The sequence below is a fragment of the Myodes glareolus genome, chromosome 2 (assembly GCF_982192425.1).
Source record: "Myodes glareolus chromosome 2, mMyoGla1.1, whole genome shotgun sequence".
Taxonomy (NCBI): Eukaryota; Metazoa; Chordata; class Mammalia; order Rodentia; family Cricetidae; genus Myodes; species Myodes glareolus.
In genome coordinates this window covers 70863195-70889207 of record NC_142027.1, presented here as the reverse complement: position 1 = coordinate 70889207, position 26013 = coordinate 70863195, and the positions used below count along the sequence as shown (strand labels likewise).

At 37.9% G+C, this 26013-nt stretch overlaps 1 protein-coding gene across 7 annotated transcripts in view; it reads right to left on the bottom strand.

Moving 5' to 3' along the window:
- Positions 1 to 307: 307 nt before the first annotated feature.
- Positions 308 to 26013, bottom strand: part of Atp13a3 (ATPase 13A3) — an 84171-nt gene continuing 58465 nt past the window's right edge. For 3 of the 7 annotated variants that reach the window (XM_048453957.3, XM_048453960.3, XM_048453958.3), the window contains 6 exons: positions 24872 to 25040; positions 23965 to 24215; positions 19308 to 19396; positions 10848 to 10928; positions 9929 to 10018; positions 308 to 3722 (listed from right to left, as the gene is read on the bottom strand). In XM_048453957.3, coding sequence (XP_048309914.1) covers positions 3525 to 3722; positions 9929 to 10018; positions 10848 to 10928; positions 19308 to 19396; positions 23965 to 24215; positions 24872 to 25040 — 878 coding nt within the window. In that variant the 3' untranslated portion in view covers positions 308 to 3524. The remainder of the gene's footprint in view (positions 3723 to 9928; positions 10019 to 10847; positions 10929 to 19307; positions 19397 to 23964; positions 24216 to 24871; positions 25041 to 26013) is intronic. The other 4 variants (XM_048453962.3, XM_048453959.3, XM_048453961.3 and 1 more) reach the window with 3 other exon arrangements.

Here is a 26013-nt window from a genome sequence, read left to right as displayed (position 1 = left end):
AAGGGCTCCTATGGGTGCCCAAGGCACACTACACTAATAATGACTGCTGATCCATCCAACTACTCACAGATTATGTCTCTAGCATTATTTCAGCATTTCCCTCCCATCCCCTGATGTCTATACGTGAATCTATGTTATGTGTAACTGCTGCAATTTCCCTAAGTCACAGGCCAAAGGGTCACATGGAAACACTGTACTGTAATTCCAAATCAGGGAAAAGAAGAAAAAGAAACTAAGTAATAAGTCCTGAGAAAGCTGCATTTACATAACTAAAAAAAAAAATCAAGTATGTAAAGACCCATAAAAATTTAATTTATTAAAATTTTTATTTTGAATAGCTTCAATCAAAAGATTTCATGAGGTTATTTACAATGCTGAATGTACAATTATGAATATCTACCTTTCTGACATCAGGGTACCATTCTTGAGCAGCAATACAATTTTAAAAATATAAAGATGTGGTATCACTTCTGATATATAAAGTTACTTAAAAAATTCACGGTCTTAGGGAGTTCACAAATCATAACAGGAAGTAACTTTTATTAATTTCATGTGCACATAATTACCAAATTGTAATACACTAAAAATACATGTAAATGTCCAGACTGTACAAAAGTTAATACCCTATCTCGTTAAAAGTTCCCAGAACCTCCCACCATAAATATACAAAACCCTTTTCTTAGACACATCAAATCTGCATGCATAAAATTAGATGTTGCTCCTCACTGCATATGAGCTTTTGCTGCTTTTGAAACAGGTTTTACATATGTGTATTATATATTATATTATATTCCACATATAATATAATATATAATACACATCTATCTATATATGACATTATTTACCATGCCTTTGAAACTGTGCAGAACTTTCATCAACATGGGAAACCAAATAAATAGTGTAAAAACAGTAACAGGTTTACTTAAATGCAAGTGCAATTTGGAAATCTTCCAAATCTCAGGCTTATAAAACTTATAAAAGTATTGGTTTATTGTTGGTTTTTCCACTCTCACCCAAGCACTATTTGCAGCATTGCTATACAGCAGTTGGTGCTAGAAGATAGAAAACAGCTACCACTATTTGTTTATATTTGATGGAGGAAAACAACTTTAAACAACCCTGAGGGAGACCCACATTAAAAAATCTTATTTATTTAAAAAGTTAAAAAGTTACATATCATTATTTAACAATTACTTTCCCGGACATTTCTGTCCTTTAAGTATGTGCATAAATAAAATTTAAATCAGCAATATTATCAATCTTAATACATCAAAATAATATATGTACAGATTTTAAAATTTAGGTCTGTATATACTCAAATAATTTAATGTAAAATCCAGAACTCAAATCTCTATGTGACGGTGACCTACAGAAGACTCCGTCTACCTACGGTACTAAGCAGGACCCATGTCTGAACTCAGACATTCCGCAAACAATATCCTCACTGGAACAACCTACCCTGTCTATGTTCAAATCTAACTTCCTACAAATGCTTTCTCTCACCTACATAAAACCTTGTTTCCTTTTGTGAACAACATGGACAGATGAAATATAAACCCTTATCAACTCTAAATATTAAAAAGGGTGTGTCAAAAATAGCCTTTTATGACCATTCTCTTGAGGGTGTTAAATACAATTAATATTGGGCTTCTAAGCTGCAGCTAGAAATTAATTATATGCTTCTATATTTAAACCAAAAAATAAGACTTAACAATTCAGAAAAATCACTAAGAATAATATGAGCATTATTTGAAATGAACATGGACAGTATAAAACAACAGAGAAAAAGTAATTATAGAAAATAGTGCTAATTCACAGCTCAAGAGGTCTAAGATGCATAGCTTCATAGAATCATTCATGGGACAATTGTTCTTATCATCTAACATATAGTAATATACATTTTGTTGGAAAAATTCGATTATGTGTTTTGTAAGAATCACTAGTGGCAATAGCAGTAACAGTGATCCTGAGAATAATTTACATTTTTTCTACAATTATCAAACATCATTCAGGTCTCTGTAACATAAAAAAATAAGAAAAAAAATGGTTCCAGAAATCTGGGTAACATCTGGTAAACTGGTAAGCATGTACTGGGACAGTATGATCAACTACGAGTGGAAAGTGTAACGTGGTTAGCTAAGAAAGAACACAGAATAACCTCACACTGCTTCACTAATTTAGGGTCCATTTTTTATAGCAATGCCAGCTCCCCAAGTTCATCATAACTATGGGCACTACTAAACTCCCAAGTCCTACCTAGGAAGGCATTGTGGAAGTTCCTTGAGAACTGAACATTAATCAGATAAAACAAGTGTGAAAAATGCTTTCTACATTTCTTTTGGCTCAATAAATGTGTATACTTTATTTTCTCAAGCTCACTTGTAACAAAACAGGTATGTGCTGACCTCTGGTGCCACCTAATGGCATAAAACAAGCTCTACTCAAGTTCACATTGCTTTGTAAAAGCCAAACTCAGTATTCACTATTCCTTTAAGCCTCATTATCCAAAGGAGAGCCATATACCAAGGTTAAGCTCTAACTCAAAAACCAAAGCAAACCAACAACAACAACCAAAACAAACAACAAATTTATCCTATTCCTTTAGGTTAAAAACAGAGAGAGCAAGCATTTAAAATGATATAAATCCTGAAAGAAAAACAAACAGCGGGTATGAAGAGATGCGAGGTCTACCACCAAGGGAAACGATCATCTCTCTCTGCATGCATGTATTTGGAGACAGGGCTTTACTAGCTACTCTAGGCTATCCTTGAACACTCCTCCTGCCTCAGCCTCCTGTGCAGGAGTACAGGCCTGTACCACCACGCCTGACTCAGAAATAAATCTTTTCTAGTGGGAAAAAAACAAAAACAAAAACGTTTTTTAATGAGGCCAACTGGGCTGTTGATGTCAGACATGGCATGAGACCCACAATGTTACAAAGGAGATCAAGACAGCAGTGAAGCACCTTTGGCTAGAAAGTGACACCAGGCAGTCTACACACAGAATATAAAACCAGAAATGGGAGTTACCTGAGATGCTCTACCAACAGTAACACACAAACTCACTCCTTCTTCAGAAACTGGTATATGTTTAACATAGAATTCTTTGGGAGAAACACTGGAATCAAAACAGACTTCCAACCTATTTTCACTGAAGGCTAATCACAATTAACAACCATAAATTTTTAACAGTCCCAATTCAGGGTCTATATATAAGAGGAACTAGCTAATAAAGGGTTTGTGAAAATTAAATTTAAAGAGGCAGACTAGTGTCAAAAGCCAAAAATTTAAAAAACCTAACAGCTCTCTCATACCCAATATAAAGTGTATATCATATTTAGGTTACTGCATGAATATCTAGCCAGACTGATAGTTAATAACTGTGAGGCAAATGCCGTTTTACTGGTTTTGTTTTTTTAATCAACTACTGTCTTATGAGAGGGATATAAACTAAAACAGTGCCATTCTGACACCTAACATCACATCTTCCTGAATACTGTCACTTGCACGCAGAGACAGTCTCTGCTATGCTATGGTGCTGATCTGACATGATCCATTCTCCTTTACTACAGTTTTGGCTTCCGTTGTGGTCTGAGGTTTAGGTGGCCATTCAGGGTCATCTCGGAGCTCCTGTGCCAGGTACATGTATTTTGCTTTTGGTGTCTTTTTTCTGCAGCTCAAGGCCCAGGACAAGCAACATTTTCCCCACCGATCCACTGACTCCTGGGAAAGGAAAAACATCCGGAGTAAGGGCTTATTTGTTAACATATGCACTGTGCATAGAACAATATGAAATAACTTCTAAATACAACAAATAACTAGGAAAAACTTTATGCAAAAAGGTCAGCTTTCAATTTAGGAACAGACTGTTTTTAAACAGGGCTTTTCCCAGCTCCTTTACTTTTGTGCACATGTCCTCTTGTGTCCTTGTGCTAGTTAAATGGCTTTCCCTAGCAGAAAACACCGAGTATATTATAAGTAACTTTAAACTACTCAGGAAATAGTTTTAATATTTAATTTGGAAATCCTCAAATTCTATCCCAAACTATTTTTTTTATACTGATACCTAGCAATCACTTTTAGAAGAAAGTGACCATTGAAAGACGCCACTTACTGCTAATAACCCTTTTCAAAAGACAAAGCCTGAGGTAAGCACCAGAATCTCACTGTCCCCATCTCCGGCCAGGCATGATGGCACAAACCTGCAATCCCAGCTTGGGTGGTGTGGTGGTTTGCTTTTGTCACGTTAACAGACAGGTCAGAGTCATTGGCAAGAAGCCTCAATCGAGAAAATGCCTGTAGGCAAGTCTGTGGGCATTTTCTTGATTAAAGATTAATGTGGGAGGGACCAGATGACTGGGGGTGCTGCCACCAGATGCAAACCGAGCAAGCTACAGGAAACAAGGCAGTAAGCAATGTTCCCCCACAGCCTCTGCTTCAGTTCCTGCCTTGGCTTCCCCTGATGATAGACTGTAGTCTCTAGGTCAAATAAGCCCTTTCCTCCAAGTTACTTTTGGTCGTGGTATCACAGCAATAAAAACCCAACTCACACAACTACATAGTAATTCTGTTTAAAAAAACAAAAAAAAAACAAACAAACAAAAAAAACAAGTAACACCATACCCTCAATGATATAAAACTGCTTTCTCCCAGTAAGTTTCCCTTAGCGCTCCACAATGGGAAAAAGATGTGAGCCGGGCAGGAGAGATGGCTCAGTGATAAAAGAGAACTGCTCTTTCAGAGGACTTGAGTTCAATTCCCAGCACACACACACGGCAGCTCACAACCACCTGTAACTTCAGCTCCAGGAGCTCTAATGCCCTCTCTTCTGTCCTCCACAGGCACTGAACATAGATGCACATATACTACACATGTGGACAAAACACAAATTCATGAAATAAACTAAATTGAAACCATTGTGATCAATCACAATATTACTGATGAATATGACCTTAAATAAATAATCCTTCGAGAACAGGAAGACAAAGTTCTTGCAGGAAAATAAACTCAACAGAATAGTTCCAAGTGAAGTTTCACCTCTGAAAACAGCCCGTAAATTACTTGGTTATTGCTTCTTTCAAATAAAATTTATATCCCAGTTATCCTTTTGCCAACCAATAACCCAGCCCACACTAGGCTCTAACCTCAATGGAAGCAATCCTACAAAATGGAAATAAAACAGATGAACATTCTAATATGAACATCCACCGTACCTACAGGCAAGAAAGGCAAATGTGTTAGAATACGTAGTTGAAACACACTTCTTAATTGGCCAACAGGACCCAAGCATGTATAGTACCTATAATCCTAGTACTAGGGAGGCCAAGGCAGGAAATTTTGGGGCTCATACCAGCCTGAGCTAAACAGTAGGTCTGGGGCCAGTTTAAGCTACAAAGTGAAACCTCTAACTCAACAGATTGATCCATCAATTAATAAGGTAAGTAGTAGCCAATGGGAAGAACCAAAAGTACTTCAAAATAAAAGCACTTTTCCCACTTTAGTAAGACAACCATCAAGAATCTGCCTCTCTTTTTCAGTATGTAAATAAAACTAAGCTGCATCACTCCCAAGGATTTAAAGGCAAAACTGTAGTCACAGATAAGTTATATTACATTCTAGGGAAAACTAAAGGATTTGAAGATTATACATCCAGTAACCTCTATTACCACCACAACCAAAGTTATTAGTGGCGCATGATGGCACTTGCCTGTAACACCAGTATGCAGGAGGATCTTCACAAGTTTGAGGCTGGTCTTATCTATAACGTGAGTTCAAGGCCAGCCAGTGTTATACAGTAAGAGACCCCCACATCAAAAATTAAAAAGGGGGGGGGAGCCCAAAGTGGGGCGTGGTATTACATTATTTCTTTAAAAAGAATCCACCACAAATCCACCCAGTAATCACCATGCCCAGGATCCCTCAGGTGATCAAGCAACAGCAGTTTCCTTCCCAGTGTAGCTGCACCACACAACAGTCAGTCATCTGAGATGACCTCATACTACTGCATTTTACTGCTTCCCCAGTGCTTCGATTCTTCAGCCCAATTGTGGAAAAGAGCACTGTTCCTAAATATGAAAGCTGTCACTTTCATTGACAGTAGCACTGCTAAAGCATCACAGAGAAATACATCATGCTTGTCTGTGCAGACAGGAGATCTCTGAATGGAAAGGGATGCACAACAGGCAAAGAGCCAAGAGTAATGGAATCTAAGACACACACAGACACACACATTCCCCTCTAAATTCACTGCTCTACACCTGTGGAAATAAAGGCACGCAATAGAATTAAAGTCAATCATAAGTGACATCGTAAGTGCAGTTTGCTTTTAATATTTTTATATTAATATATATGTGTATGTATATACCCACACACATATATATTCACATCTGTTGAAAACAATGTATAGTCATTGTATATCAAGTCACAAAGAACACCTGAGATTCCCCCTAGTCTATCATAATTAGAAAACATGTTTGTTCCTGTAACCTTAGCTCCCCTAAATGTCACAAACAATAAATATACCACCCACAAGGTTCATGAGACTGCACATAAATGTACCACACACATCCTGAAACAACATAATTCACTGGAAGAAAATATTAAAGGCTACAGTCATGACAGACAGAAATCAGGAAAGGAAAGATGACAGCAAAGGAAGACAGTCGCTGTGTGACAAAAAGGGTATTTTAGTCATGGAACTTAGAATGAGCACTTGGATCTCCTCAACGCAGTTTCAGTTCCTGAAGGAGGACAACACTGAATCCTTAGATTTAGTTAATTTGGAATGGTTAAGATAGTCGAAAACAGAATCTCTAAGACAAGAGCAAGAATATCACTGGTCAACAAAGAAACCCAACAAATGTTTATAAAGGTCTGCAGTCACAATCTTGCTTCTGAGATATTCCAAGTTGCTCATTCTAATGCCCAGATCTTTAAGGCCAGCAGTCATTTGCGAAGCATTTTTTTTCCATGTATGGCGTGTATTGTTATTTTCATAAATCTTTCATATCAATCCTCATTATAAAACAAATATAATCCAAGCATCCTACCAATCTATCTAAGTAAATTCAAATGGTATTTACAAATAGATTTTTTTTCAGGTTGCATAATGGCTACTGCTCAGTTAGATTTTCACGAAAGAGAAAACGTAGCTCAGGCATAAAATCTCAAGAGGGTCACAGTGCACAACAGCATGATTCTAGTTCTCTCATGACTTCCAAATTCAACCACCTCAGTTTAGTGTGGGGCCTAGACTGCAACCTACAGCCCTGAACTAACTCAGCAGTGCCCCTGAATACGAAAGAAAAGGGTTGTTCTTTCTCTAACACTGAGAGCTGCAGTCTGGGATCTCATGGGCTTCTCTGAACTGAGCACCTCCGGTTAGGCAGTGCAGAGTAAGGACTGTGGCAGAACAACACCAGCATACACGCCTGCAGTAGAGGTAGCGTCACCAGCCATCTCTGCTTCCTTCTCATCTACAGGAGAGCTTTCCACATCAGTATGGGTGCAGCTCTGAGATACATAATTCTTTTTCGGCAGGAGTTGTTGTCTATGTACCAAAGTACATTTATTTAGCAGCAGCAATGGCCTCTACCCATTCTATATGTCAATAACAAACTCGCTCCCTTATGTGTGATGACCAAAATTGTCTACAGACACTGCCACTCCCTGGCGGGGGAGGAGAGGAGGAGTTGGATAGAGTTGCCCCTGAACAAGAAGCAAAGCACTTCACACAGAAGCATCACTAAAGGAAACAATCTTTATGCACCAAGATAAGGACTCTCCTTTCCTAAAAATAAAGCTCCAAAAAGTGCCTTCTAAAACCACAGAACTAATCCAGAACGGGTCTATTTGCTGAGCTCACATGCTAATGGACTACCCGTTATCTTTATTACCTCCCAAGAGCATTTTTAGAGGTAGAACTTCACATGAATAAAAACTTAAAAATTAAGAACCATATTTACAAATTTTGAAAACACAGTAGTAAAAAAATATGTATATTTGCCATTCTAATTGTGCTTGAATAACTGGGGATTTCTTTGAGCTGGGTAGGGTGGCACTTAATCCCAGCACTCAGAAGGCAGAGGTTGGCAGATCTGAGTTCCAAGATAACTTTGGCTACACAGAGAAACTGTCTCCAAAAACCAAAAGAAAAAGGCATTTCTAATTCACATATTTTGTACCTTAAAAGACCCATCTTTTAAGCAAGCAAACCCCTCTTTAGAATATGCCCGCACTTCCTATTTGGAGAAGGTTAGAGATTTCTTTGGAGAAGGTTAAAAGTGTGCATGTTTCCCTAGGCCTGTGCCTTTCCAACACTAATATCTCACACGAGAAGGGTGACCGGAGCCATTCTGAGCTGAAATAATGTAATGATAGTGAAGTCACCAAAAGAAAATACAGTTGTGTCATTATCACAGAGGAGGCTCAGCTACAGGACCTGAGCCCACAGTTCTTTCCGGCCCTGCCCTCCACTAGTGACAAACAAGCATTGCACTGCTTTGAGAAAAAAGAAACTGGAGTTGACTTCACTCATGCTGTCACTGCATACCACTGTTACTCCACCATGCAGCACAGAGCAGAGTAGCACTCTACATCGTACACAGCAAGCCTGGAATCTAACCTGGATCTCAGGCCTGCTTAATTACCAACATAAAACTCAGGAAGTCACCATTTAGGTAAAAGGTGATGAAAATGAGTTGATGGTCTAAGTCAGATGCCAATCCTTGAACACATATTAGCAAGGAACATCACCCATGTTATAAAGAACAAAGGGTAACATTTGGAAATAGGTTCTAATGTAATACAATCTGTCCTTGAACTCTCTATGATCTTTCCTTCTACCCCCACCTCTCCTGTACTGGGATTGTATGCTACAACTTTTGGCAAGGTGCGATGTTAAATGTTAAAGTTCTCGTAGGGAGGGCTATGACTGAATGACAGCAATCCACAGACTAACCTGTACATTCTATCAAGAGCTCTCGGGAGGCAGAGGCAGGCGGATCTCTGTGAGTTTGAGGTCAGCCTGTTCTACAAGAGCTAGTTTCAGGACAGACTCCCAAGCTACAGAGAAACCCTGACTCTAGGGGGAGAGGGGGCTCTACTGTAACATCCTCATATCCTCACACTAGGTAACAAACTTTTCTTTTCTTTTGCCAGAGATTTCTGTGCTATCTGATAAATCACAGTTATTCCACTACCTTTAAAAGCCCTCATCACTGCTTACACAGAAATGAGCAAATAATTTTTGAATGACTGGTACTGGTCAGGGAAAGCTAAAGGCCACATTAAATTAATGCATAGCAACTGTCAGAACAAAAACACAGAAATAAAATCGCAAAAAGTGTCTCCTTATCATTATCTAAGAAAAAACAAAAATTTGTTTACCTAACAGTCATTTACCTTCTAGTCAGACTAGTGAAAATATAATAGCATGCATATAAAGCATATAAAACATAAACTATAAATCAGGCAAAAATTACAGAATTAACTCTCAGCTGGGTGGTAGTGGTGTATGCCTTTATTCCCAGCACTCATGAGGCAGGGGTAGGTGGGCAGATCTCTGGGAGTTCAAAGCCAACCTGGTCTACAAAGTGATTCCAAAACAGCCAGGGCTACACAGAGAAACCCTTCTGGGGGAAAAAAAATTAACTCTCATCTTTTAGGATAAGACAGACTGAGACATTCGAGTGAGCACATACACACATACAGAGGATTGGAATGGAAGAGACTTACGAAATTCTCAAAGTCCTAAAAAACCTGTATTAAGTATTGAGTTTTCTAGGACTCCTTACCAAAAAAGAAAAAGAAATGCCAGGCACGACAGAGGCGGCTGAAGCTGAACACACAGAATAACAGAACAAAGTACACAAGTGGAAAAACCAGTATGTACGTGAAGAATCAACAGTAATCAACAGCTCGTTTCCAACCTGTGGTGGCTGTGTGGTGGTGAAACGATACTCTCCTTGTTTGTCTCGACTGAACACAACCTTCCAAAGGACCGTGTCAAGGAAGAAGCTCTGAGAGATATTCCAGTGAGTTAAGAATTAAAAATGCCAGGTCATTCCTTTCAACATGCACATTTGCTAACATTCACACAATGTTGCATCATTAATATAAAAAATGTGATTTGCTTTTCATATGGAAAACTTCAGTAAATACTACAAAAGGTTAAGTAACTTTTGTAACAAATACAAGTCATAAAATACTTGATAAAAACAAGACTAAATTTTCTACAAATCAGGTTCTAATCCCCAGTGCCTCTCTAAATTAACAATGTTGATGATTCATAGCCATTTCCTTAAAGAGTTATTTTTATTTAATATCTAGTATTAATTCTGTTTACATTATCTATACAAACATTTTATCGCAAACAATACAAATAATTCTCTACATAACAAGAATAAAAGATGAACTTACACAGTAGGAAAAGAATCCTAACATGATCTTAAATGTGCTTTCTAGGATTTTTGAATAGAAAATACACATTCTATAGAATGTAAAATTATCAGCTACAAATATCCATGCTCTCATCTCATTTCAATTTAAACCCAAGCCATTTTTCCAAGCGGCACACTCGACTTTCTACTGGGAACAGATGGCTCTGTGAGCTGCACGGACACAAACTCTTCTCTCTACTCACTGCCCATTTCTGCCGTCTCACTACCTAATGCCTCCTATATTCATAAATCCAACTCCATCAAATCTAGACAGAACTGCAGAAAGGGCTGATCAGGAAGTTGAAACAATCTGCCTAAAATGAGAGTTTGGGCTTCTGTATAATATTAGCTGTTCTCCCCACCACTGCCACCTTTAAATCACCCAAGAATCCCAAAACTGGGTGCTTACCTCAACCGTGATAGACACGAAGGCATTGATAAGAACAATGATAAGCATATGGATACGCCACTGGTATGGTACAAATACAATCTAGAAGACAAAAAAAAATTAAGTTAGTCTTAATTGATATTATAGCATAATATCATGGTATCTGAAGTTATGTCTGTAATCCCAGTCAGTACTTAGGAGGCAGAAAAATGAAGATCATGAGTTCAGTTAATCCTCAGGTATCTTACAGGTTCAAATCAGAGTGGAATACCTGAGACCTTATCTCAAAAAAACAAAAATATCTGAGTTTACCAAAAACAATGCTATGTACCTGTATGTATATACATATTTACATAGCTACATGCATACATACATATATAAAATTCAAATACATACTTTATCCATTTAACTTTTGGTAATACCACAAAGTATGTATCTTTTCACACAATAAAACTATCTCACAATTTAAAAAGTGATTGCTCTCACCACTGAATCTTTTTTGTTTGTTTTTCAAGATAGGGTTTCTCTGTGTAGCCTTGGTTGTCCTGGAACTCACTCTGCAGACCAGGCTGGCCTCAAACTCAGAGATCTGCCTGCTTCTGCCTCCCAAGTGCTGGGATTAAAGGTGTGCATTACCATTGCCTAGCTAGCATTAAATCTTAAGAGACTCAAAAGTCTAATCTACTCTAATCTACAATACTACAAATGTCTAACAAGTATTTTTTTTTTAATAAAAAATCTTTCAAAAATGAGGCAGAGACACTAGAGCAATGGCTCTGTGGTTAGGAAGCATGTGGTTCTCAGCATCCAGATCTGGTAGCTACATCTGTTGGCTACCTGTTAACTCCAACACCAAGGGATTCAGTGCTGTCATCTGGCCTCTGTAGGCCCTGCAATCAGCATGTATATTCCTCCAGATATACATATAGCTAAAAATGAATCTTTTTTTAAAAATGAGGTAGATACTAATTTAATGCTGGTCAAATTAAGTTGACTTTTCCCTGTTTAAGCTTCTAAACAGCTAGAGCAACACTCACACACCATAATATCTAACACTAAAATCTGATTGCACTCTCTGACCTAAAACATCCTTTAAGTTAGCAACTATTTATCAATGAGTAGCTAAAACACGGCATAAGAGGTGAAGGAGTAAGTTGACCCAATGGACTTCCTATTAACACACTATTGCTCTTGTAAAGTTTGAGATGAGAAGACTGCAAGAGATGCTAGAATGCCAAACCAGACCAGGGACAATGAGCCAATGAAGCTCAAGGAAAAACAGGAAAATTTTCAGAACAGGGAACAGCAAAAAACAAACAAACAACAACAAAAAAAACCAAAACCCCCAAAACAAAACCACTAAGAAAGAGAGGGGGGGCATCAAGAAGAGAAGCAGCAAGATGGAAAGAGAACACGATACATTTAGCTTTAAGCCTTAGCTTCTAGATACTGTATGTGTGTATGATGTATACACATACTTATGTACACACAACACAGGAGGTCAAAGGAGGAGGGTCAAGTTTCCTGTTCTATCACTCTCAAATACATGTCCTTGGTGCCGGGATTAGAAGCACACACAACCATATCCAGCATTTTATGTGGGTTCTGGGATTTGAACTTGGGTCCAGCAAACATTCTTGCCCCTGAGCTAGTTTAACTCCAAAGTTAAGCTTTTTAAAATGCTCATTTTGGGCAACTGCTATCACATAGTATTCAGGTCTACCACTCAATATTACAGCTAAACTCAGGGTATAGACTGAATAGTCTTTAACTTACTGATGCCAACTGCAGGCAAACTATTGAGTGCAAGGGAGATCAACTGAGTACTGAGCGAAAAGAGGGACATGATCAGAAAGATGAGAAACTAATGTTTAAAGATGGGTCAGAAAGAAAAGAGCCACAATGGAGGATCTAGAAGGAGGATCACGGAGGCCAGGAAAAAGCCAAAGGGAAGAAAGCACACAACTTAAGGAGAAAATGTCTCAAAACACTGGCCTGGTTACATGGTTCAGTATTTGGGGAACTAAAGGAGGCGGAGGGGGGGAGGGGGGTTTAGAACAAAAACTTCAAAGAACACACGCCCATTGCACGTAACTAATAAGGTGGTTAATGGTCTTGGTCAGGGTAGTTTCAGTAGCTCAGCCATGCTAGGTGGCAGAGTGTATTGAGGTGAGCAGAGTATGTGTTATAACACTTAACTAAATCTCACAATCAAACATATGAACACAGTCGTGCACTGCTCTTCAAAGTTCAATAATGCAGTTTTCATGAAAAGACTCAAGATAAAATTTCCTATAGCTAGGGTAAGGTTTGTCACTCTTCCAAACTCGTGTTGAAATGTGATTTCCACCCTAAGCGTTAAGAGGCAATGGGGTCTTTACGAGCAATTAGTTTAAAGGGATTCCATTTTCAAGAAAGGATTAATGTACTTTCTGCTAAGACAGTTTAAACCAAAAACAGTTGTCCAAAATAAGCTGGGCTTCCCTGGCTCTTTGCACGCCAATTTCAAAGTTCACCTTTTGGCTCTCGAATGGAAATCCTCACTAAAAGCTGATCAGATGCTGCTGCAGGGCTCTCAGACCTCAGAACAAAACCTCCTCTTCTCTTTATAAACTATCTTTCTTCAAGTATTTTGTTATGGCGACAGAAAACACTGAAAAGGCTAGAGTGATAGCTCGGTGGTTAAGAGTACTCAAGTTCCAAGCACTAAAGCGGTGGCTCACGAATGCCTACAACACCACTTCCAAAGGGTCAGTGGTGTCCTCTCCTGGCTTATTTGGGTACCAGAAAAGCTGTAGTACATATACATACACGCAGTAGTACATATAGATATGTGTACATACACGCACATCTTTTTAAAAATGAAAAGACGGGACTAAAACAGGTAATGGTGGTGCAGCTCACACCTTAATCCCAACACTTGGGAGGCAGGGGCAGGAGGATCTCTCTCAGTTCAAGGCCAGTCTGGTCTATAGAGTGAGTTTCAGAATAATCAGAGCTGTTACACAAAGAAACCCTGTCTCAAAACAAGCAAATAAACAAAACAACAACAACAACAACAACAAAAATCACACACAGAGTTGAAGAGATGGCTAAGAGGCAAAGAGAATGTGCTGTTCCTTCATGGTCCCAAAGTTAGTTCCCAGAACCGACTATCTGGTGACTCACAAACTCAACTCTAACTCTAGTTTCCGAGGATCCAATGCCTCTGGGTCCCTGAGGGAAACCTGCACTTAACTACACATATCTACATGTAAAAACACACACACATGTGCATGCGCGTGGGTATATGTGTGTGTGTTTGTGTGTGTGTGTGTATGTGTATTAAAAATCTGAAAAAGAAAACAAAATAGTAAGAACTAAAACACACTCTTAGAAACCCCATTTTTGTACTGGCCTATAAATATATACCTATTTGTGATATAATAACTTAGAACATCAAGATATTGTTAACAACCTAAATGAAACTAGTTTGGGGGGAGGGGTCTGCACTACAGATTTCTCTTGAATCTTTTTTAAAAACAAGGTCTCACTTTGTTTCTCATGGTAGCCTCAAACTCCTGAGCTCAAACAATCCTCCTGCCTTGGTATCTCATGTTAATGTAAATAGATACAGCTTTTGTTCCCTTGACATATCAATCCTGCAATACATCAAACAAAAATGCACAAAACATCTCATGGAGAAAATTACATTACTGAATGGAATCTTCACTGTTAACTCTGTAAGAGTTTCCTTTCCAAAAAGAATCTGACTAGAGATGCAGACTTGGGGGTCCAGACTGATAAAAGACGGGAAGAAAGGGTCACTGTCCTACTCTCAAGGGCTACGAAAGGACAAGCACACACCACAGAGAGTAAACACCCTATTTACGCCGCACCCCTCCCGTGTGGAGCCTCTGAGAGCTGCACCTTTCAAGGCAATGCAACTGTACTCTTTTATTTTCTATTCTTTAGTCTCCATCCTTGTGCATGTGGTTCTTGGTGGTTTTGTCTGTTTACTGCTGTTAAGTTGGAGACTGCCACGTTTCTTCACCCATTAGGCTTTCTGTTAACTATACCCTCCATCTATGCTTCACCTCTTACTTCAATGTCTTTTCCTTTTTCATCTCTAATCCTTCCTCTTTTGGCCTCTCAATTATAACCTTCCACAGCCTTACCAATTCCTACTATCTGTGAACCCTAACAGTATCTCACCTTCCCTCTCCTTGATTCTTTCCTCAAAGCTGAACTCATACTTATTCTTACCCTCACCCACCCTACTTTGATCCCAATCCTAACCTCATTAACTAAAATACTCCACTATTATCAGCGGTAGTTCATTCTCCAACAGACTCAATTCAAAGGAGTGCTGTCGTTACTATATTCACCTCAGGAAATAAACAGAGCCTACTAACAGAACTCCCTTCTGAACTAATCCTCAACTCTACCATATCTAAGTCTCACTTGCACATAAGATGTGCTTATTAAAAAAGAAAAATTCCTAGCAATGAAATTATTCTGGATATGTGAACGCTAAAGAAGTAACCTAAGAAACTGGAAAAAAAAACTTTTCAAAAATTGCTAATCCTACAGTAATGGCATCTGGTATGAATGAATTACATGAAACCCCTGGCAGAGAACATAGAAGATAAGTATACTTGAAGATATCAAACAACATAAGCTGCTGAATAAAAACATAAGAATTGAACAAAACAGAGAAGGCAATGTAAGGCTCTAAAGAGGAATTCCAGAGATGGAAATACTAAAAATCAGTCATCTGCAATGCTGGGAATGGAAATAGGTAAAACAAAAAGCTCCCTGCAAAGTTTCACCAACTGAATGGATCAAGGAGAGGAGAGAAAATGGAGGAACAAGAGCAACCCAACATAGTATAAAGTTGCTAGTGAGAATTTATAAAAATGTGTGACGTTCTGTAAAGATCAAATACAGGCATAGGAGAAAAATCTCATTTTAAAGGGAGAGAGAACATTAATAAGATTTCTTCACGTTAGGAAAGATGCCAGCCTAGTTACAGGAGGCATTTAGGGCCAAACAAGACCAGAAAAGAAGCTCCTCAGTCACCGCATAATTAAACAACAAACTGAAAGCAGCAAGCTAAAGAAGATCAAGTCACACATCACGGCAGCCTAGCTTATCAGGAGAGCAGAGGGGCAACTGAATTTTAAGAGTCAAAAAGCTTGTAATGGTGTCTTTCAAGTTCTGAAAGACAACTGCCAACCCAGAATACAAGAATACTTTACCCCAAACTGTGATGTGCTTAAATATGCCTGAAACAAACTACCTAGTGTCACTTTAAAACAACACTGGCTACTGAGTTGTGTTGAACCGGACTCCCTTTTTTCTTAACACTGTGCTGCTTGCAGAGCGCCCCACAAGAAAGAACAAGACTCCACCTGAGAAAAATAGCACTGCTTAAGGTATAACCATAACTGATTTCTAGTTATGCTAAAGAGCCACCGTAACAAAAACAGCACGGTAATGGCAAACAACAATAACAACAAAACCTCAGATATGGAGATCAACAGAATATAATAGAGGATCCACATAAGAGTGTACACAACTATAAGATGCCAAAAGCACAGATAGTAAAAAGGTAGCATTTTCAACAAAGTATGATGGGGAAACTGGAGACCAAAATGTAGAACAAACCTAGTGCCTTATCTCAACTCTAGATGGATAAAGAACCTCAGCATAAGACCTGAAACTTTCTCAAGAAAAAAAATACAAAGTAGATATTAAGATAAGGGAACAACTTTGTGAAAAAAAAAAAAACTCTTGACTGCTCAGGCAGAAAAGATCAATAACAAATAGGATTTCATAAACAAAAAGCTTCTGTACAGCAAAACTACCACCACCAAAATCCCCTGTCAATCAAGTGAAAAGGCAGCCTATAGAATGGGTTAAAAAAAAATTGCCAGATACACATCTGACAGAGGATTAGCATATAGAATATACAAAAAATTCAAGAAACTAAAAACTAAGGAAACAGTGTCCCTCTCACCCGGGTGGGGGAGGGGGGGACAAAAAGCAAACAAAAGTGGATACTGAGCAGAGAATTCTCAAAAGAAAAAAAAAGTTGGAAAATAAACATTTAAAAGTATTCAATACCAGCAGCCACTGAGCAAACTGAAACTGCTTTGAGATAGCATTTTACCCAGTCAGAATGGCTACCATCAAGAAAACAAACAATGCCAAATGCTGGTGAAAATGTGGGGAAAGACTCCTTAATCCACTGTTGGTGGGAGTATGAATTGGCATAGCCACCATAGAAACCAGAAGTTTCTAACTGAAAAACAGAATTACCATGATCCCAGCAATACCACTCCTGGAAATCTTCAACGATTTTATATACTACTACAGAGATATTTACGCATCATGTTCATGGCTGTTCTAGTCACAATAGCTAGGAAATGAATGGATAATGAAAATGTGCTGCACACATAATTTATTCAGCTGTAATAATTAAATTACGTAAATAAAAATGAAATTATGCAAAGGCTATAAAGAAAAATGAAACCATCTGCAGAAAAATGGATGGAACTGGAAAATATACTAGGTCTAGAAAGACAAATACTTCACATTCTCTCCCATATGGAGAGGAACTAGAAAGGGCATATAAAGAGGGAAAGGAGACCTTAATGGATGGAGAGAGTGGCACGCATGTAATAAAAAAGTAGAGGAAAAAAGTGGTAGTGGTTAGGCAGGGTTTCAGATGATGGAAAAGTTTAAACAGGGCTGGGGCGATGGGGAGGAATAGGGAGGAGGGGAGTGAGCTAAGGCAAAGGCTTTAAAGAAATCTCTTTGTAAGCTGGTTTAAAATGTGCGTCCAGGGACTGGAGAGATGACTCAGGGGTTAAGGGTATTGCGGAGGACCCAGCTTCAGTCTCAGCACCCACAAGACAGCTCACAACTGTCAGTAACTTCAGCTCCAGCTGATCTGACTCCCTCCTTCTTTCTGGTCTCTGTGGGCACTGCATACATGTAGTGCACCTACACACATGCAAGCAAACCACTCACACATACAAATAAAAATAAGTGTTAAAAAGTATGTATATCAGAAAGAAGAAAACTGAGTTTGAAAGAAGTATCATGTAAGGGTGAACAACACTTTCCCCAGAAGAATAAATTATTACATGAAAATTTTCAATGTCAGGTATGGGATACTTTCCTATACACTATGGGTCAGGGAGGCCCTAGAGTCAATCTCCCTGCAACAGCCCAGGCTATTGCCATTGCTCTGGTTGTCCATCACAGCTAGAAGGTAAGACTACCTAGTGCCAAAGACACAATACACTCTGGTTACAGGATACAGAGAAATCAGCTGGAACTGACCTGGAAAATTCAGCAGTGCACCTGGCATGCTACAATAGCGATCTGCCTGCCAAGCAAAGATGTGTGTACTAGTTCAATAGTGACATAAAGGTTCAGGGGAATGACTAGATTTCCGGCCTGCTCTACAGAACAGACTTCACTATAGATTTGGTCAAGAGTCCACAGCTTGGGAGGTCAGAATCCCAAGAGGCAACTACTATAGTTTTTGTTCAGTGGATGTGAGTATCTTCTAAATATCTTCCCATTGATTAATGCTGCTCTCAACCTTGGCCAGAGAAGCTTATTTTGACAATGGCAAAGTAGTCAAAATAGAGATTCTCTCTGCTTTCTGACTATAGATACAATATGACCAGCTGTCTCAAACTCCTGACAGCATGCATTATCCATCATGACAAAAGATACCCCCTCAAACTATGGACCACAATAAATCCTACCTTTCTTAAATGGCTCATCAGTTATTGTAACAGAAACAAGGGAAATAACTAATAACAATATATGAGAAACGAACGGTGCTCACAGAAAAGGAACTAAATTGTTTCCTGAATTTATTAAGCAACTCTGTATAACTCTAATTCCAAGGGTGCTTTTCTTGGTACCCGACAAGCCAAACCTAAAATTTAGAAAGAAATACTCCCAGACAAAAACATCTTGATGATTCTATCACATTGAGGTAAAAGTGTTGTTCTGAAATATATAAAGATCTCTTACAAAGTCATAATAATTTGGAGAGTCTGGTACTACCAGGAAAAGATAAAGAGAACTCAAGTATAAAATAAAGCCCATAACAGGATGAAAATCACAAACTTTACATTTGGGGAACTGAAAGGTATCAGAAGAATCACTGGAGGAAGATACATGGGAAAAGATATGCCAATGAACTAATCAGGTGTAACCAATAAAATCAATTTAATTATGTTCTTTTAGAGCATCTTTTAGTAAATACAACCACATTTTAGACAAAGGAAAAGAAGCAATATTGGGAAAAATAAATGGAGGTAGTTTAATCTTTCTTCAGTATCAAACATCACAAATATCATTTAGCTGTTTACCTTCCATATAATAGTACAACGCTACTTTCTATTAATGTCTTAATACTGTTACCCCAGTTACCATCAACCATGACACAAGTAGTGAAGTGCTAAGCCTTACCTCAAGAACCTGGTCAACAGAGGCAACTGGATGCAACATGATGAATAGTATGAAAACATACAAAATAATCACAGATATAACAAAAAAATCTGGAAAAGAAAGTAAACAATTAAATTAGGCATTTTCCTTAAATTAAAAGGTGCCAAACACCAAGAAGCATATAATTACTTTAAGATTTGCTTTAAATACCTCTATGTAAGATGACACATAAAAAGCACAAGCTGTTATTTCCTACAGTATAAAACATTCTCCAACCCCTCAAGACATCTGAAGTCTGTTAGCTTCAATCTAAATGTATGTCAGATAATAATAGCACACGCTTTAATCCCAGCATTCCAGATACAGACAGATTTGAGTTTCACCAGGCCAGCCAGAAATATATAGATCCTTATAAAGTGATTCCCCTGCTGCAATTCTACACTTACAAATGGAAATCTAATATTCTACTGAACAAGTACAACTAAATTAATATATCCTAGTTATCCGAAAGTTGTTATGGTAGTTAAAGAAAGTGCTGGTTGGAAATACACAAATACAACCAGTAAAAATGGGGAGAAAAGTAAAGAACTAAAAGAAATAGTCACAGGCAAGTATGATAGCACAGAACTGGAAAGCAGAGGTAGGAAGACTGAGTTTGAGGTCACCCTGACCTGCAAGATATGATCTATCTCAGGAGAAGAATGAATCAAAATGGATGGATTGATGAAGTTCCTCAAGACATAACCCATATTAGATACTTTTCAAATCTTACTGCATAATTTTGTTCCTGATAAATATATTCCTTAGTTAAGAAATTTGTTATATTTGCTTAAACATGTTTTCAAAGTTGCTGTGCTAACCCCAACATCTGACTTCTAAACACCTGCCAAGATTTCTGTAAGAGGGAAAAAAGTTATCTTCCACTGGAGATAAAACAGCTATTATGGGCTGGGTGATGCTTGGCAGTGGAACACTTGCTGCTCTTCCAGAAGATACAAGTTCTGTTCCCAACACCCATGTCTGGTAGCTCACACTGTATCTAACTCCAGCTTCAAGAGAATCTAATAACCTTTACTGGCATCCATGAGCACTGCATACATGTCACACGGAGATGGAGATACCCATAAATAAAAATAAGCCAAGAACTATTCAAAAAAGGTAGATGTCATATAGCTTTTCGTTAAGTACACAATTCTTAGAAAATAATCTACAAATTCAACAAAGAATGGAAAAATCAACTATTCAAAGAGGTAGGAATGTCTAGTAGATTGCCCTCAGCTTCTGGGTCCTCTTAGAATTGTCAGCCAAGTGAGCATTTAGCAATCCTGATAAAGTACAAATGCTCTTCACTAGAGACAGGTGCCAGAGTAAGTTATGCGGGTCTGGGGCAAAGTGATTAAGCTAAGAACAGCCTGGGCTACAGACACTGTTAGATATTAAAAATACATATAAAATAAGTTAGTTTGGTGGTAATGTCTACAATTCCAAGATTTGGGAGACTGAAACAGGAACCATGACCAGTTCAAGGCCACAAAGCTTGAAACATCACCAGTTCAAGTACAAAAAGCCTAGACTGGACAGCAAGACACTGTCTCAATGTTCTCCAAAGAACATTGGAAATATAACATGTAAAATCAAGTAATCAAGTCCCAGCTGACTGTAACACAAATCTTTCTGACAGAAAAGGATTTCCTGCCTATTCCCTAAAATAATACATAAAGCAAAATACACACCTATGATTTGTTGTCCTCAATACACACTTCTCTTGCTGTTTCTCAACCCTGTTTCTTTCTCAAACATTAACTGCCACCTTCTAACTTAGCTCTCTATCTATCCCTTTTCCTTTACTCAGTTATCTGTCTCTGAAAGGTGAACTTATTTTTGTAGGGCTAAGTTATCTGAACTATTCCCACCAATTAAGGCATGACAATTAGACAGGAGAGGTCAACATTTCAGCTCAACACCTTCAAAGGCAAAGACATGAAATGGACTTTACAAACAAAAACTACAAGGACCAACTGAAACAAATGAAACAGAAGCTGAAACTACCAGACATGATGGCTCACACCTACACCACCACAATCTGGGAGGTGGAAAATCAAAAGTTCAACGTCGCCCTCAGCGACATAAGACCCCGCCTCAAACAAAGACATTCAATCTAGTGAGAAATGACAGTTAAGAGTACATTATCACGGTACTTGAAGTGGAGCACAGTCAAAAATAGTAGTGTACATATAACTGCTTGAAAATGTGTAGCTAAATGAGAGTAGGTTTTATTTTAAAATGAAAATAAACAAAAAGGAGGGAATATCATTCAGGAGAGGGTGCCTCCAATATTAGTAACAGCAACAATAAAAATCTCAAAATAAATGCAATATATTACATTGATCAGAACTTGAGAACTGAATGGTCCTAGCAAAGAACTAGCCCAAAAATTGCAATGGCAATGCACGTCAGTGACAGGAAAATAAGGGGTGAAAGAAAACTAGCAAAAGGCATATAGCCAACCATACTGGTTCCTCTATACATTCATGCATATGCTTTACAGAAAATTTTGTGATTATATCTCTGCTGAAATATTTTAGAACATTTAAAAGAAATCAGGGTCATCACCAACAATAAATAAAGTGGTTATCATGTATTCACATCAATTGGAAGCTAAATGAAAGGATAAATGTGAAGTTTTCAAAATCCTGTAACATATGTATTTGCGGAGTGGAAAGGGATTTGAGATAGGGCTTCTCTGTGTAGCACTGGTTACAACTCTCCCTGCTTGGAATGACTCAATCAATCAATCTCTTATTTCTCAACAATTTAAGTATAGATAGGGTAGAGTATATTTTCTTAGATAGTTAATTTTCCTAATGGGGAAACAACCTGAGAGCAGTTTTCTTTATAACTAAAAAGAGAAAAAAAAGGAAAACCACTATCTCTAAACACAGTGCACTGCACCAGCAATCTTAGCAAAAGTACAAAATCTGCCAAGAAAACTTGGTAAGACTCTATCTCAAGAGATAAAAGAGGGGGGTGCTAGTGAGGGAGTCAGCAGGTAAAGGTGCACAAGCCCGGTGACCTGGGTCACCCTGACATTTACGTAAAAGGTAGAAGGAGAAAACGGACTCCTGTCCTCCACATACAACATTAATCAAAAAAGAGGGGGGGATGGGCTAGGGATGAGGCTCAGTTGGAAGAATGCTTTACCCAGCATTACACCCAAGGTTTGTGTCCGAATGTTACAAAAACTGGGTATGGTAGCAAACACCTGCAATCCTAGCACTCAAGAAACGAACGCCAGAGGATCAGAAGCTCAGGGTAACCTCAGTTATGCAGTCTGAACTACACAAGACCTAACCTTAAAAGGCAAACAAACAAATAAAAGGGAGATGGGGATACAGGTCAATGATACAATACCTACCTAGCTTGTGGGGAGAGTCCCTAAAGTTTAAGCTCTTAATATCTCCATTCCCTTCCTCTAACTCCGTCCCCACAAAAGGTCCATCTTTCAGTACATTAATTTTAGTTTTGTAAGCTAAAACTATACATATACTAAAGGTCCTATTCTAAGTATCACAGATGGGTTCTAGTGGGTCTTAGTAACAGCTTTTAGTACAGTTACACAGTGACATGTATAAAAAATACATAGTAATAAAGTTCTTATCTTAGAGAAGAACTATCAGTACCAAAAGAAAAGAACAAAAAACTTACCAGTAAAAACAAATTTCAATGTTAGCTGTTCAAACATGCACAAGGTCAAACTTGGGATAGTGCACGTGGAAATGTTCAACTTTAGGATAAGAACAAGGTCTAATGATTATTACTTCTATGATGTCTAAAATGTAGACCTGGCATTTTAACGATGTCTTTTCATGGTCACAACACAAGAATACCTGCCATTTTCTCTCCTTGACAGCAAAAGCAGGTCAACTAATGTTTTCAATTATTAGAACTGTTATTAAGTGTGTGAACTGGCATATGTGAGCATATGTGGAAGACACAGGACTTCTGTGTCCAGATGAGTCTCTCTTTGTAGATTTATGTAGGCTCCTAGGGCTGAACTTTTTAGGTCAAGTTTCTCAAGTAGGGCAAGTGCCAGGCCATCACATTTAAATTTAAATAAAAAAATTTAAAATTTTTCTATTTTTAAAAGCTGGTAACTAACACATAACACCAAGTTCTGTCCATAAGGTCTAATTTATGTCATTTATTGTTGTTGCCTATGGACAGACACAGATCTCTATGCTGTTTGCCAATTCTGTGGTAGGAAGTAAAAGTGATTTAAAATTAGAACTCCAAAATCACTGACCACAACAGTATGAGTAGAGAAAAAGGCAGGTGGTTCTGTATAGAATCCCCCAAAGGAAAAGATACCCACTGTCTCCTGAGAGCCTCCTACAGATTCCTGCTTTCAATTCTAATTCTCTGTACTCATTCACAGAAAGGAAAGGGCCCAGAGTAACAGGATATGAAAACCAGTAGTCGCTTTCACTTTTAAAATTGTAGAGTGGGAATGCCCATGAAAGTGAGAACAAGATAGTAAACATGCACATATTTAGAATCTCGTCTAAGAATTTAACAGTTAAAATTCATTTATTTTATTAATTTTTAATTTTTTTTAAAACTTTACTTTTGAGACGGGGTCTAGCTTTGTAGTTAGGTAGGATTATGATGTCACACTTACAATTCTTGTAGCAAGGCTGCCTGAATGGTTTTCCTTTTGAAAAGGCAACTGCCACTGTGAGGTACTGAAAACTGGAGATAAAAAACACTGTAGTATTTTCATAATTTTGAATTTTACATGAATCGAGTTCAGTTCCGTTGTACAAATGCGATGAGTTCCAACATGCGCTTCTTGTTGTGTTACAAACACTGGAACACAAAAGGATCCTATTAGGAGCTGAGCAGCATCTCCCCCAAGAGGCCAAAACACATCTACAATACAAAGAAGTAAGATGCTACTTATAGCAAAAGATGCAACAGCAGCAACACAACACAGAGGGCAGGCAGAAAAGCTTTTCTTCTTTCCCCTTTAGCTAGATATTCCATTATGTACCATTAAAATTATAATCAAGTGGTGTCTTTCTTTAATTTTTGGAATTTTAGTACAGTGCAGAACAAGAACAGGCCAGGTCTGCCTTTTTGTGCTACCACTTTTAACTGCGGGACATATATAGCGAGTCCCACTTGGATAGTAAAAGACTGGGTGATTAAGGTTTTGTCGCCATGAGTGGATTAATTTATTCATGTAATTAACAAATAAATGGGCATATGAGAAAAGGTTTATTATAAAACCCAGTTTAAATAGTCTCTCATTGTGCAATGTCTGGTATTGCCTAGGACACCACCATCAAAAAAGATATCATATGTAATTTCTCAGTCAGGAGGTAAGATAAATCGATTTTCTTAATACAGAGTAGTTGTGGTACAGAATAACAAAAGTTGAGACACTCTTCTAAAGTTACCTTGACAAAAAGAAAAAAATTTATTAGGTGTTTAAAACAAGCTACATGAAACTCCTACACATATTTCAAGGCTCATCTTGTCATATTCATCTTACACAAATACTTATAATGAACTGACCAACTTACTCTGAATATGGATCACACACTTTATACTGCTTGACCCAGAAAAAGCCCAGTGATTGAAATCCAACACAGATGACAATCTGAGACAAGACGGAGAAGAGGAGTGCCCCAGATATAAGGCCCGAAGGGGGTCTCTGTGCCACAAGTTCTTTCCAGGCAGGATTCAAACTCACTATATTTCAAAGGAAAGAACAGAAAGTTTTTGTCTAAATTCCCCACCAAGAAAAATATAACAACATTCACTTAGAAATGAAACTTTTAAAATTCTGGTTTTGTCTATTAAGTATTTAGTAAGAAAAGTTTCTAATCACTAAGTTAGATGTAATACACATTATAATAACCTATAAAACATTTTATTCTTTTTTTGTTTTTCCTTTTTGATTTTTTTCTTGTTTTGTTTCATTTTGTTTTTCGAGACAGAGTTTCTCTGTGGCTTTAGAGCCTGTCCTGGAACTCTTGTAGAGCAGGCTGGTCTCGAACTCAGAGATCCATCTGCCTCTGCCTCCTGTGCGCTGGGATTAAAGACATGCGCTACCACCGCCTGGCTAAAACATTTTATTCTTATTTCAAAAATGCCCCCAGTAAGTTTTACATTTCTGTTGAAATTCATGGGAAATACTAGTACCAGTAAAAGTAAGAGTATCTGTAAATCAACATGTGGTAGTGCACACCTCTAATCCAGAACAGGGGAGGCAGAGGCAGGAGGATTGCACATCTGTGATACACAAGCAAAACCATGTCATATTCCTGTTATGTCATAACATAATGCAACATGAAAATGGAAAAAGAAATAGTTAAATGTTTTCCCTTTAAAGAAATTACTAGTAATGTTTGAAGTAATATGAATAGAATAGTAACATAAAGTAGAATTAGTCCAATTGACAACACGTGGGATCTACCAATTTTTCTTCTATAGTTTGTTTATATTTTGATAATAGTGTAAAAAAAATCACACTGACACTTATTAAAAATTTGCTCACCCATTAACTAGTTTTATCATCCATTAAGCATTTTAACTCAGCAATTCCTTCAGGGGTAATTTTAGCACCCCAGGAAAGATTTGGTGAGGCCTGTTATAGCAGATAGAATTTTGACACATACTAGTTATTTAGCTTAATACTAGTATCACCAATTCCATTCAGATA